The sequence below is a fragment of the Hypanus sabinus genome, chromosome 6, assembly GCF_030144855.1.
Source record: "Hypanus sabinus isolate sHypSab1 chromosome 6, sHypSab1.hap1, whole genome shotgun sequence".
Classification (NCBI taxonomy): domain Eukaryota; kingdom Metazoa; phylum Chordata; class Chondrichthyes; order Myliobatiformes; family Dasyatidae; genus Hypanus; species Hypanus sabinus.
The window spans coordinates 15,793,995-15,807,440 of NC_082711.1; the positions used below are offsets into that span (position 1 = coordinate 15,793,995).

Genomic DNA, 13,446 nt, shown 5'->3' on the forward strand with positions numbered 1-13,446 from the left:
AACATCCTGACTATTGAACTCAGAGCCTCAACTAAGGTGAGCATTACCTCTCTATCATTCTACAAACCTGTGCAGCAGGTTAACGTGTGGATATAAAAGTGGTTCATAATGTACACAGTGGTTTGCTGAATAAACATGGATCCACACAATTAGCTTCTGTTTATTATCTATCTACTTTTGTACATACAAAGGGTGCCTCTGTGGAGTATTGAAAATTTTGGCAAAGTTTGGTGCAGATCACTGTATGCTACAGATGTGTTAATATTTGAATATATTGACTTCTCAAGCAATTTTGCTTCATTATTTCACCTTTATGCTGTCCATAGATGATTTCTAGTTCTCTCCCGATGTGTTAAGATATATTTATTGCTTATTTTGGTTTTCAGATGTTTTGGCCTTGGCAGCTGCCATTAAGGATCTCACCATTTCAACACGAAAGGCTCGTACTGCTCTCTGGTGTGCACTGCAAATGACTTTACCAGAAATTTCCCTGGGAGCTTTGGTCAAGCATACTGAAATTGAAAAAGCACTAAAGGAGTTGTGTCAAGGAGGTGCTACCAGAAATGAAGATGAAGTAGTCATTGAAGAGAAAAAAATGAAGTCTGAATCAGATCATTCTGTATGTGCAGCAATAAAGAGAGAAGTATGCTAAAAAGAAAAGAGACACCTTAAAATGCAGCAGCTGTTGTGAATTGTGTTATGGTATATTTCAAACAGTGGGTGGAGTCTTCAAAGTAGCATTGTTTGCATTGTGTTAATTCTGAGATTAACAATAAACCACCTATTAAATAATTTGATTGTCTGAGTGGTAAGGGAAAGCTGCAATCTGAGAAGAGATTGGAAAAGGAATATGGAAATGATAACTTGGGTTATTGGTGTCTAAGAAAATCTTAATTGTTGTTTTCAATCATTTCAGTAAAAAAATTGTCATGTTTTTTTGCAGCATTGAACTATTTCTGCTGCTTTTGGCATTTTGGTATAAATTCTTTTTGAAAGTTAGACTATTATACATTGTCAGATGATAATCATGCAGTTCAGAAGATTGCACGAAATTTTGTGTGCAAGTGAAGAGGAATTAAATAATGCTGTTTATTTTCTTATCGATGAAATAAGAATTTGAAATTTGGTGTATAAGAAATGAAATTCAGAGTCTGTGACAATGCAAAGAATATATAGTACTGTTAGTAATTTTATGTGTCACCTATATGAGTTTGGTTTTGTCACAGCTAAGTTCTGTAAAGAAACTTTGTCATTTCCCCATTATCTAAAATGCAGTATAATTTCCCCTATGTTTGGGTTTTTGAAACAATTAATGAATGTTTTACAGTTATGCAGTATATTCTTACTTACTGCTTTAGATTATAGAAAAGTTATATTGGAAACTGCAAAAAAAAACTGATCAGGTTTGATAAGTGCCAATGACCGAGACATATAAAGTAAAGAACTTGTGCTGGAAATGCTGTTGGTATATTCAGTGGGGTATTTCCCATTCTAACTGACATTTTGTATATTTTCACAGGAAAAAAAATCTTACTTTTCTTTGACATGAAGTTTATTCAAATCCTAAATTTGGGTTGGGCTCTGGAATTTTGGAGCACTACTATCATTTTCTATGGTATTGTGTCATTTGCTGAAAAGGATTGAGGAAGCTTAGGTGTTTTAAAAAAAACAATGTTTTAAATAACTGAATACTTCCAATCATTCCTGATTACCTTTAATTCCTCTTTCTATATTGTTGAATAGTTCATACTGTAATAACACATGCAACCTCCTCAAAACCAAAACCTGGATTACTTGTCAAAGGAGATCTTGCTTATTCAATTTGCTAACAGTATTTTCATTACTCATTAATTAAAATGTTGCAGCATTATATATTTAACAGATCTATTAAATTGTTTGTTCAAGGAAACTCAGTTATGTGCTTGTATGTCTAAGAACATTTTAATTACTTCTGCCAAGTACTTAAAAGTAGTCATTGGATGGACCGAGTTGCCTAACTCTGCTCCTATGTCTTATGGTCATCCAGTTTATAACACAGTATATTATTCAGTAATATAGCTCTTTTCTGAGATAACAAAACTGAAGAACCTCTACACGTGGCTTTAAACACCTACATTTAAAACTAAGTATTTTCTTATTAGCTTCAGGACTCAGTTCACAAATAGCTGCATTCTTTAACTTAGGTAGGGATGTTATTATGAACAGCAGTTTTCCAGAATGTATCTAATGATGGTTAGCAGCCTGTGAAACCTATGTAGCATTTACCGTTTACTCGTATGACGAAAAATCCTGCTAAAAGCCTCATCTTCTCAAAGATATTTTTTACTTTGTGAACTTCCTTTGTGTGAATAATATGATTAATAACACTTTAAAAAGTTCTTCATAAATTGTGGATCATGAGTATGAATGTTTCATTGTGCTATCCCTGCCATCTGTTGCTGGCAGGTCTTTTAATTTAACTGTGGGGCCATAACAGTCAAGCCTGATACGATTTCAACCATATTCATATCCAGCAGCAACCTCTAGATTGTAGCCAGCTGAGATCTATATTTTTATTCTTCTTTGTCTTATAAGTAGTACTGGGATTGATGTTCAGCTTTTCTCCAGGTGTTATGGTAACTTGTTAAAGAAACTGCTCTATTTTAACTTTTAATTAAATCAATGCTGGCTTTTCACCTGGATGAATAGGGATAACGACCCTAACTGAAATGGAGCCTAAACATTTTCTTCATTGCTTTTGCCTTACCCATTTGAAAACCAGCAAAACTTTTGAACTACAGTATGTTGTCTAAAATTAGGTTGGACTAGTAAAGTACACTAATGCAGATTCTATTGATGTACCAATAATAGTTTCCAACTTCTTTTCAGTATACCTTAAAGATTCTACTAAAGATTTCCTTAAAATTTACTATTGAAAACATGTCATTTTTGCTATTATAGTATATAAAATTAGTAATTACAAATGTAAAGCCCCATAAAAGTCAAATGATATGGAAAACATTCTTCTTACTGCTATTTTTGACAGTATATGTAGTGAGAGGGCATTTTTGTTTGCACTTTTAAAAAAAAGTGCATTTATGTACATGTACTGTTAAAAATAGCAGAAGAACTTTTCATCATTCACCAATCTTTATTTGCAAAGAAATTCTGCTGTTTTGATGCATAATAATCTGTACATTTAAAAATAATAATTTTGTGCTTGACTTGTTTGCAAGTTTTGCTTGATAGGGCAGAGAAAAAATATGTAATGTCAAAACAGTTCATTGCAATTTTTATTAAGCAAATTAGGCCTATATTTAAATAAATCTTTTCTATTGACTGTTGGTTAAGTGACCAATGGCATTATTTATTATTCTGCATTAATAATCTAAGACACAATGCACCCAATCTAAAATGATTTTTGTTACTCTGCTAGATGAATAATTTGTATTAGGTTTGGTTGTTGAGGAGTTTGAAAATAGAAAACTGGGTGACGGCTTTCATTCGCTTTGTTTTAAAATCTCTCTGAAGTGGGAATATGAGATCTCAGAGCAAAAGCTGTGCTGTTTTGAGTAACATCCACCAGAATCCTTTTTGTTCTTATTGGTGTGCATTGTTAGAATTTGGTCTTGATCAGATGAGTAATTTGTGATATTTATAATCTGTCCTGCTGTGGGGGAATTCATTCAATATGAAATTTACCCACAGTGCAATAGTTGTATTGTAGGCATCATCACTACTTTTCAGAATCCGAGGCCTGAATGATTTTGAGTACTACATAAATTGGGGTAACTTTATTTCACCTCTTTAATTTGTATAAAATAATAATGATTAAGAAAGAGAAAGAAATGTTACTCAGGATTAGTTCTTAGATTTACTCACCCTCTGTGGTGGAGCATATAGAAGTAGGACCTATATTTGATCTAACAAGCACTTAATTAAGATAAAATTGCTTTTTGTAATATCAGTTAAATATTATAATTTTTAAAGCATTCTGTATTTATTTTAATATTGATTCAATCTTAATTTAATTTCAGGTTTAGTATCTAATGTACTGTATTAATGGGAATATTCTTGCCAAACCTTCACAATAATCAGATTAACTGTTACTCAGGAAATATATATTTAATATTTAGTTTTGTTGGGTTGTATGTGCAAAGTATTTTCCACAAATCTAACTCTGTACAGTACTAGGTTACCAAAGCTATTTTTGTTTAACTGATTTATTTCTAGAATTCTGGAAAACATTTTGTGATGTAGAGCTAGTGATATGCTGGTCTTCATACATGGGCTTAGACAATCAAACGTCTTGCATCTTAAAGCTTTGTGAATTTAGAGAAGGATTAAGATATTTATACAACTATTAATATAGGTCAAAAATTTTAATTTTTTTTCATCCATATGACACTACACTGTTGTCAATTTAATGCTTTTAACAAAATTTACCATGCGATCCTGTTTTTTGTAAAATGGTATTATAAAACCAGGTAGTATTTCATAGTTGTTTGTATTTGGAAAGATTACCTCAGGGAGGAATCTCTTTGGGACTATGTTATCTGTCAGAAATTATATTAGAAGGCAAAGTAGTAGCACTAAGAAACATGAGTTTTGCATAAGCATAAAATTATATTAAAAAGGCAGCATTGATAATCTTTGGTTTTAATTCTAGCCATAAGCAACAAGTATTCAAGTAAATTGTTCAAGAAGCAAGTCTTGAATTTCATTTTATATGTAACTAGGTTGTGTAATTTAATGTAACAATTTTAGTTTTCTGTACAAAATACATTTTTATAACTTTATTTCCTAGGCAATACATATACATTATTGACCTTTGATTCTAAATATATTTAATTAAACCAGATGAAATCATTTCAAAGCATAAACAATTTTAAATGTACAAGCAAATCATGTTTTTTGCTAAGCTTCCTTACACAACAAAGAGCATAGAGTGATTTAGATCTGTTTGAGCAAATTAGGTCTAACAGGTCAGAAACACTCATGATTTGTTGAAGACTTTATATCAACACCAATTAATGTAAGTGAACTATAGTCAAATGTTATGGATAATAGACAATGTCTCCAAATGCTCATCCAGCTGTCTCTTAAATGTGTTGAGGATTTCTTCCTCCACCATATTTCAGGGAGTGCATACCACACCCTTAAAATTTACCAATTAAGAGGTTTTCCTCAGCTCCCCTGTAATCTTTCAAATCTAGGCGTTGCCTTTCTATATGATTTAAAAAGAATGCTCCATGCTTTTGCTTACTTAGGCTGTTTTAAATTTATATGTGTCAATTACATCTCACTTGGTCTCCTTTCTTCCAAAGGAAACATCTGATAGTCTCTAGGGTGATTAACCTCTGCCCTGGGAACTTCCACTGCACTTCCTCCAGAGTTGTTATGTACTTCTGGTAACTCTATGCAGTACTCTGCATATAACTTAAGGGTTTATATAGTTCTAGTATATCCCTCATTTTGCATTCAATGATAAATGGAATTACTAAGATGCTGCCTTAGGCACTTTGTTTACTTGATTTGCTGCTTCCAGTGATTTGTCTGCAAGTGCTGCTTCCTCTTACCCTGTGTCTTAGTACTAACCATTTGTTCTGTCTATCTTTGATGTTTCTGTATCCAAATACATCATTTCTTGCTTCTCTGGATTGAATACCACTTACTTTCTCATCAGTCCTGTTGCAAAGAACTTTATTGCTCTGTTCATCAACATGGTTTTAATCAATGCCTTGCAATGAAATTCAAGTCCTTAAGAAGTTTTAACTGAACTTCCTTTTTAATCTTAATCTCTTTATTGTTAACTTTATTAAATCTGATTGGTACATTGAACATTAAACATCTTACATTTGCCTCCATTCATTGATCAATTCATATAAAAGCTGTTTTGTACATTCAATGAACACTAAGTGGAGTATTTATATTGATTTATTTTTGACAAAGGAAAATGTAATGTAATCATTTCAGTTAATAATTTAGAAAATAGTGATTATTAAGTTTTCTTTCCAATTGGAAGGCAATTACACTGTGCACATTTCGATTTTTGTTAAACTTCCAAATTGTTTATACACTCAATTCTCATCGTAAGTGTGGCTGCTCATGCAGAGAATAATTACAACAATTCACATTTTTGATGTATAAGAAAGCCATAGGTTTTATGTATATCATCAGTCTCAGAGAAATTTTTTTGTTTAATTAGGTTCATTATCTCCAAGTAAGAACTTTCTCCCAAATCCTTAATGAAAGTTTTTGTAATTGCATTAGTACTGCAAATTAAAGACATTCATATTTACCAATTTAATTACAAACAGAAATTTATTTTCCTTAATGCACCAGTTATAATTGTGAATGTAACTATTTTATGATTATTTAGAGAAAAAACACATTTCTGAATTCAAAATCTAGAGCTCTCAAATTCAATTTTCATTGAACATTTCTAGGAATATATCACTTGCAAATAAGCAAATGCACTTATCATTCTGGTTAATCTGATTTGTATATGAAACTGGACAACTATTTTGAATATTGAAAAGAATTTGATTTAAGAAGAATTTCAAAATCCACAGAAATCATTGCTGCCTTCAATAATCTAGAATACAACATGCCTTTGTATAATAGGTTTACAGTTCTCATTTTTGGTATAAATTTTATGGGAATAGTTTGCTACAGATTTTAATGAAGCATTAAAGCCGCACATAAATATTTTAATGTGCGACAAAGTAACTTACGTAACGAAGGGAATAAAAGATGATTTGCTCAAACATTTTTGAAATCTTAGATTTTGTTTACACAAATTTATTTTTGTAGCCATATTGGATTGTGCTTTATTAATGAATGTATTGGGTATTGTAGATCATTTTTGGGTTATCTGTATTTGTTAATTTGTATTCATGGAGTGTGTAATCCTGAATAATTTTGTTGTGCATTTTAAATAAGGTAATGTGCCTTTTACTGATTATGTTTAATGTCACACTGTTAATTCCTTGGATTCAGTAGCTTTATGAATACTCATTACTGATTGATAAATTTGTTGGTTTCTGCCAGCTATATACAGAAAATCATAGTTATTGTAACGTACATATAATGCATAGCTAACAGTGTGGCATGTTCATTTTCTTGTGTATTTGTAGCAGTCTGGTTAAAAGGCATGAGACACTGTTGCTTAATGGTACTCTTGTAAAATCAATCAAATTCATTGATTGGTATGTAATAGCATGGAATGTAATTTATGCAATAACCTACATTATTGTATTCTCATCCAATGAAGTGTTTATTGTTCATGATATCATTAACTTGGATCATTGTGAATTTGCTAACAACTTTTAGCTAATAGCTTTTAGGTGCTGGCAGGTCAGGAGGGACTTACATATATATATATATATACCTTTACATTTCTTAGATAGAACTGTGAATTAAATTTTATGATGAGGAATTAGCTCTCAACACCTTTTGACCCAAAGTTGAAAACTTAAAGCATTTGTCGTACTTGTGTATTTTCCCAGATTTTTAAAAAAATTTACTATGTTAAATCATGTCCTTTGCCTTGATCAGCAACATCAGATTTGAAATTCCAGTAAACTTATCTAAGCTAAATGCTAGATGTTTGCCTCAAATAATACATGTTATACACATATAGGGGAACAAATACCATAATTTTAATGTTTTGCATAAGCAGAGGGGAACAATTTTCATAAACAAAATAATTTAAGCTTTGGATAGTCTTTTTCTCTGCACTTTCCCTGGGTGATTTTGTCTTTAGCCAATTGAACAATTCATTTTTTAAAGAATATTTTAAATTTAAATTGTATGTTTAGCCAAGGGGCAAATGGAAATAAGCATGTTTCTAAATCACTGGATTTCTGAAATACCTTTATGGATTTTATATAATATAAATTCCTTCAGTTTCTTAAGATAGGAGCTTACACTGAATTTTAAGTTCAATGCACAGTCATAGACTTCTCCAATGAGAGTAAAATGTTGGAAAAATAGTTCAAATTAACTACCTTGAGTGACAAATGTTCTCTAGAATATTGCCATTGTTTATGGTAAATAATGGGGTAAAGTATATTTGTTGATGCTTTATAATCATTATAGGAAAAGATATTATTTTTGACTTGGTTTAGAATCATGTGGTTGGGTTACTCTCTGGAGAGGATGTACAAAGTGTGTACTTATTTTACAAGAAAGGGCAAAATCTTGATCACAAACTTTCGGAGAAGTCAGCAGTACACTTTATGTAGACCAGTAAAAAAGTTTTGTTAATGAATGTTGTTTAATTATAACTGTCCTGTCTCTGTGAATTACATAAAAATGTTCTTTTGTTACAAATGTTTCCAAATTCAGTCTTGCTAACCAATCAAATATTGTTAATTGCAGTCAGCCGTGGCTTTTGAGTGTTGAATTATTTTAAAGTTAAAGTTTATATATTTAGAGTGTGTAGCAGCTTTGGACCTCTGTTTATAAACAAAAAGGTTGAAAATTAGCACATTACTGGAAAGAAATAAAAAATTGAAATAGTTTGATGTTAACCTTTTTGATTGTGTTTTTATTCTTTGGCATTTAAGCTTACTTGAAAATGCAACATATAAGCCAATGTTCTTTAAAAGAAATGGGACAGTGACACAAGGAGCTGCGGTCTCACAATGCCAGAGAATGGGTTCAATCCTGACATTGGATAGTGCTATTGTGAAATTTATGTGTTCTCCCAGTGACTGAATTTCTGCTGGTATTTTTTTGGTTTTCACCCATATCTCAGACACTTGGTTGGTAAGTTAATTGGCTACCATAAATTGACCCAAGTTCAAATAGTGAGTGGTAGATAGAACCTGTGGCTGGGGGAGGGGGGTGTTGGGTGGTAGCTGAAAACGGGGAGAATTTTAAAATATAAACAGTGTAAATAATGGGTGGTTGATGGTTGGTGCAGACTTGTAAGCTCAAATGCCTGTTGCTCTGTTATCACTCAATAACTTTAAAATGTTACAATTTTGAAACCATGTATTTTAATCCAAGGATCATTAGGAGTCCACTTCATTCTCATTTTGACAAATTTAAGTAAAGGCTTTTTACCCTGTATTTTGAGCTTTGCTTGGAATTCTGGCTCCTATTTACATCTTGAAGGCAGGTTCAAATGATTTAAGCCAGTTTCTACTAACCAGTTTTTTCTAACAAATGTTAGGTCACAATATTTAACTGCATATAGATTTATCCCCCATTATGCTAATCGCATTACTACAAGCAGGAGCACACACGACTACTGGCTTGCACATTTTCTGAATTAGCAATAGCATAAATTAAGAAACCATGAGCTTCTCTTTAAAAAAAATCCATCCAGAAAGTAGGAAATTAACTTCCTATCCAGTTTGACATATATATATATATATAGATGAATGACTCCAGATTCTTAAATGCTCAGTGGGTATAGGCAATAAATTGCCAGTGCTTATTTATAAATGCTCAATTATTTTTTAAGATACAGCATGATGTCTGCCAATGAAGGCAGATTTTATCACTTTTTCCATCTATTCAATTGTTAACATTGGTTATGTCTTGCATCAGCTTAGGTCTTTGTAACAATGCATAGACAACAAAGGGCATTTTAGTCTGATGACAGAAGAGTCCTGAGCCAAGTTAAAATTTTGAACTTTAATGCAATAGTTTCTGTTCTTCAGAGTCTTGTTCCAGGTTGTGCAAGATCCAGAAGTAAGCTGCTATATGGTTTTCTTAAAAAAGTGATGTCATGGTGGTTGATGAGGAGCCAAATGTGTGCTTCACGTCTATAAAATTTAGTATGCTTTGTCAAAGATACTTAGATTAAGAACTTGGATTAAGTTGCTGGTTAGTGAACAACTTTACATGATATTGCATATTTTTACAACATTAAGGTAACAGGCTTAGTTCATTTATTCTTTTGTAAGCCCTTTTGAATTATCAATTGTCATTGAGCGAGGACTCAAAAATGCTGAAAGGTATAATTTAGAAAACAAACATGAATATATAGTCACCTATTCACAGTTGATGCAATCAAGATTAAATATCAGAGATTACATCATCAGATGCTGAGAATTAGCACTTCCAACTGGTAAAACTGACAAATTAAAGCATTAAGTGTTCACATGAAGGTCTCAAATCAATACTTGTCATTTGTTTACCTTTGACTGTACACCTTAAGGATAAAGTACCTTCAAAATGTTAGTGTAATAATTGTCAACAAAATGTACAAAATGAGAGTGGGCCCTTCATCCCATGATATCTGTGTCAAACATGAAAATCTCTTAAATGTTGCTACTGTATCTGCTTCCATCACTTCCCTTGGTAGTGCAATCCAGGCACCTACTATGTGTAAAACAAAAATAATGTACATCTCCTTTAACCTTTCTCCTTCTCATTTTATAGCAATGCCCTCTAGTGTTTGACATTTCCACCCTAGGAAAAACACTACACATCCATGGTTCTCAGGTTTCCCTCAGCCTCTGATGCTCCAGAAAAAATGATAGTTTATCAAATCTCTCCTTATAGCTGACATTATCTAATCCAAGCAACACCTGGTGAAGTTTTTTTGTGCATCCTCTCCAATGCCTCCACATCCTTTATGTAATACAATTAACTGCACTCAACACTCTGAATATAGCTGAACTGAACACTTATCAAACTGCAACATAACTTCTCTGTTTTCATATTTCAACACAAATGAAGGCAAACATGGGCCATTACAGCAGAAGAACAGGCCTTTCAGCTCACAATGCTATTCCAAACTAAACTAGTAATTAAATGTCTAATTAAACCCCTTTGGTCATATCCCTCCATCTTCTGAACATTCACATGCCTATCTAAGGGCTTTTAAAGGCCTCTATTATATTGGCCTCATGACCATTCCTGGTAATGCATTCTAGACACCTGCCTCTGTGACTAGCCCTACACATTTCTTTTGAACTTATTTCCTCCCATCTTAAATGCATGCCTCTGGTGTTAAATATTTTGACCCTGGGGGTAAATGATACTTACTGGTTGTGCTCTATGCTTTCTTCACCATCCTAAGATCCCTCTTACATCTGCTCCTCCCATTTATTGGCTATTTTTACATTTGACCTCCCAAGGTTAAACATCTCAGACGTGCCTGCATTAACTTCCTTCTGCCATTTCTCTGCCCACATTTCCAACTAATCTCAATCCTGCTGAATACTTTGACAATTTTCCTCACTACCTGCAATTCTCAATTTTTGTGTCATCTGCAAGTCATGCAAATCAGCCCACCTACATTTTTGCCCAAATCATTCAAACATACCACAAACACTGATCCTTGCAGAACACAATTAGTCACAGATCTGTCAGAATGATACCCCTCCAACACTACTCTTGATTTCTATTTGCCAATCCAATTTCAAACCCAGTCTACTGAGTCTCCTTGAATTCACATACATTAATCTGGATTTACCTCGTTGAAAGCTTTATTTAAAGTTCAAAGTAAATTTTATTATCAAAGTACATGTATGTTACCATACACAACCCTGAGATTTATTTTCTTGTGGGATTACTCAACAAATCTGCGGAATAATAACTACATCAGAATCAATGAAAGACTGCCCAACTAGGGTGTTCAACCAGAGTGCAGAAGACAACAAACTGCAAATGCAAAAAAAAGGAACAATAATATAATTAATAGGAACATGATATTAAAGATCCTTGAAAGTGGGTTCAAAGGTAGTGGCAACATTTCAATGATGGGGCAAATGAAGTTATCCCATTTGGTTCAAGTCATGATTGTTGAGGGGTAGTAACTGTTCTTGAACCTGGTGGTGCAAGTCCCACAGCACTTGTACCTTCTTCCTGATGGCATCAGCAAGAAGAGAGTATGTCCTGGGTGGTGTGGATCCCTGATGATAGATGCTACTTCCCTGCAACAGCATTTCATGTAGATGTGCTCAATGTAGGCAACATCTATTAACTACCATCATCAATCATCTTGTCAAAACAACTCAATGTTTATATTTGTAAAATGTGATTTTCCTGACACAAAGCCATGCTGAATATCCATAATACTATTCTTTTTCCAGATGTGATTCAGGTTAAGTACCATTTGTTTGGAACCAAATGGGTATACTTAGTATTTGGAAAGCTGAACCTGGTTGATCAGTGTTCCTCTATTTGGAATGGGAAAATACAAGTTGAACCACTTAACAAATTGTTAAGGATATTGATGTTTATTTACATGTTCATTTCAAGTTGGTTCCTGAGATATGAAAGCTGATTCATGTCTTCCAGTGGCATGTGTGGGGTGGTAGAGGACTTTGTCAAAAGGCCATCCTCACTTGGACTTAAGTGAAGTAATCAATGACCTAGAGATCTGCTTCCAAATATCATCCATGTAGATCAATGGTGTAAATTGGGGTAATCCTGATTTTGGAGTGGAGGTAATGAAGGCTAACAGTTTTATGCCATACTATATATAAATCTGTTGGAATTCTTTGAAAAAGTAACAAGGGATTATCTCATGTTGTGTACTTGGATTTTCAGAAGGCCTTTGACAATGTTCCACACATGAGGTTGCTCAACAAGCTATGAGCCCATGGTATTACAGAACAGATTCTGCCATGGATAAAACAATGGCTGATTGGCAGGAGGCAAAAAGTAGGAATGAAGGGAGTCTTTTCTGGGTGGTTGCTAGTGATTAGTGATGTTCCATGGGTGTTTGAGTTGGGACCAATTCTTTATACTTTATATATCAATGATTTCGATGATAGAATTGATGGCTTTATTACAAAGTTTGCAGACGATATGAAGATAGGTGGAGAGGCAGACAGTTTTGAGAAAGTTGAGAGGCTACAGAAGGACCTAGACAGATTAGGATAATGGGCAAAGAAATGGCAGATGGAATACAGTGTTGGGAAGTACATGGTCATGCACTTTAGTAGAAGAAATGAAAGGATTGACTATTTTCCAATTGGAGAGAAAATACAGAAAATTGAGGTGCAAGGGACTTGGGATCCGTGTACAGGGTTCTCCGAAAGTTAATTTGCAGGTTGAGTCTGTGGTGAGGAAGACAAATGCATTGTTAGCATTCATTTCAAGAAGACCAGAATATAAAAGCAAAGATGTAATGTTGAAACTTTATAAAACATTGTTGAGTCCTCACTTGGGAGTATCGTAAGGAGGTTTGGGCCCCTTATCTCAGAAAGGAAACTGGAGAAGGTTCAAAGAGGTTCAGTAAAATGATTCAAGGATTGAATGGCTGTCATATGGAAAGCATTTGATTGCTCGGTGCCTGTATTCACTAGAGTTCAGAAGAATGAGGGGTGATCTCATTGAAGCCTATCCAATGGTGAAAAGCCTTGATAGAGTGGATGTGGAGAGGATGTTTCCTATTGTGGGAGAGTCGAAGACCGGAGGACACAGCCTCAGAATAGAGGGGTATTCTTTCAGAATGGAGATGAGGACGGATTTCTTTAGCCAGAGAGTGTGAAT

The 13,446-nt window shown here is 33.5% G+C and overlaps 1 protein-coding gene across 9 annotated transcripts in view; it reads left to right on the plus strand.

The window, feature by feature from the left end:
- The window catches only part of LOC132395329 (meiosis-specific coiled-coil domain-containing protein MEIOC-like), a 102,734-nt gene extending 94,218 nt beyond the window's left edge, over nucleotides 1-8,516 (plus strand). For all 9 annotated transcript variants that reach the window (XM_059971773.1, XM_059971769.1, XM_059971768.1 and 6 more), the window contains one exon: nucleotides 387-8,516. In XM_059971773.1, coding sequence (XP_059827756.1) covers nucleotides 387-652 — 266 coding nt within the window. In that variant the 3' untranslated portion in view covers nucleotides 653-8,516. The remainder of the gene's footprint in view (nucleotides 1-386) is intronic.
- The last annotated feature ends 4,930 nt before the right edge of the window (nucleotides 8,517-13,446 follow it).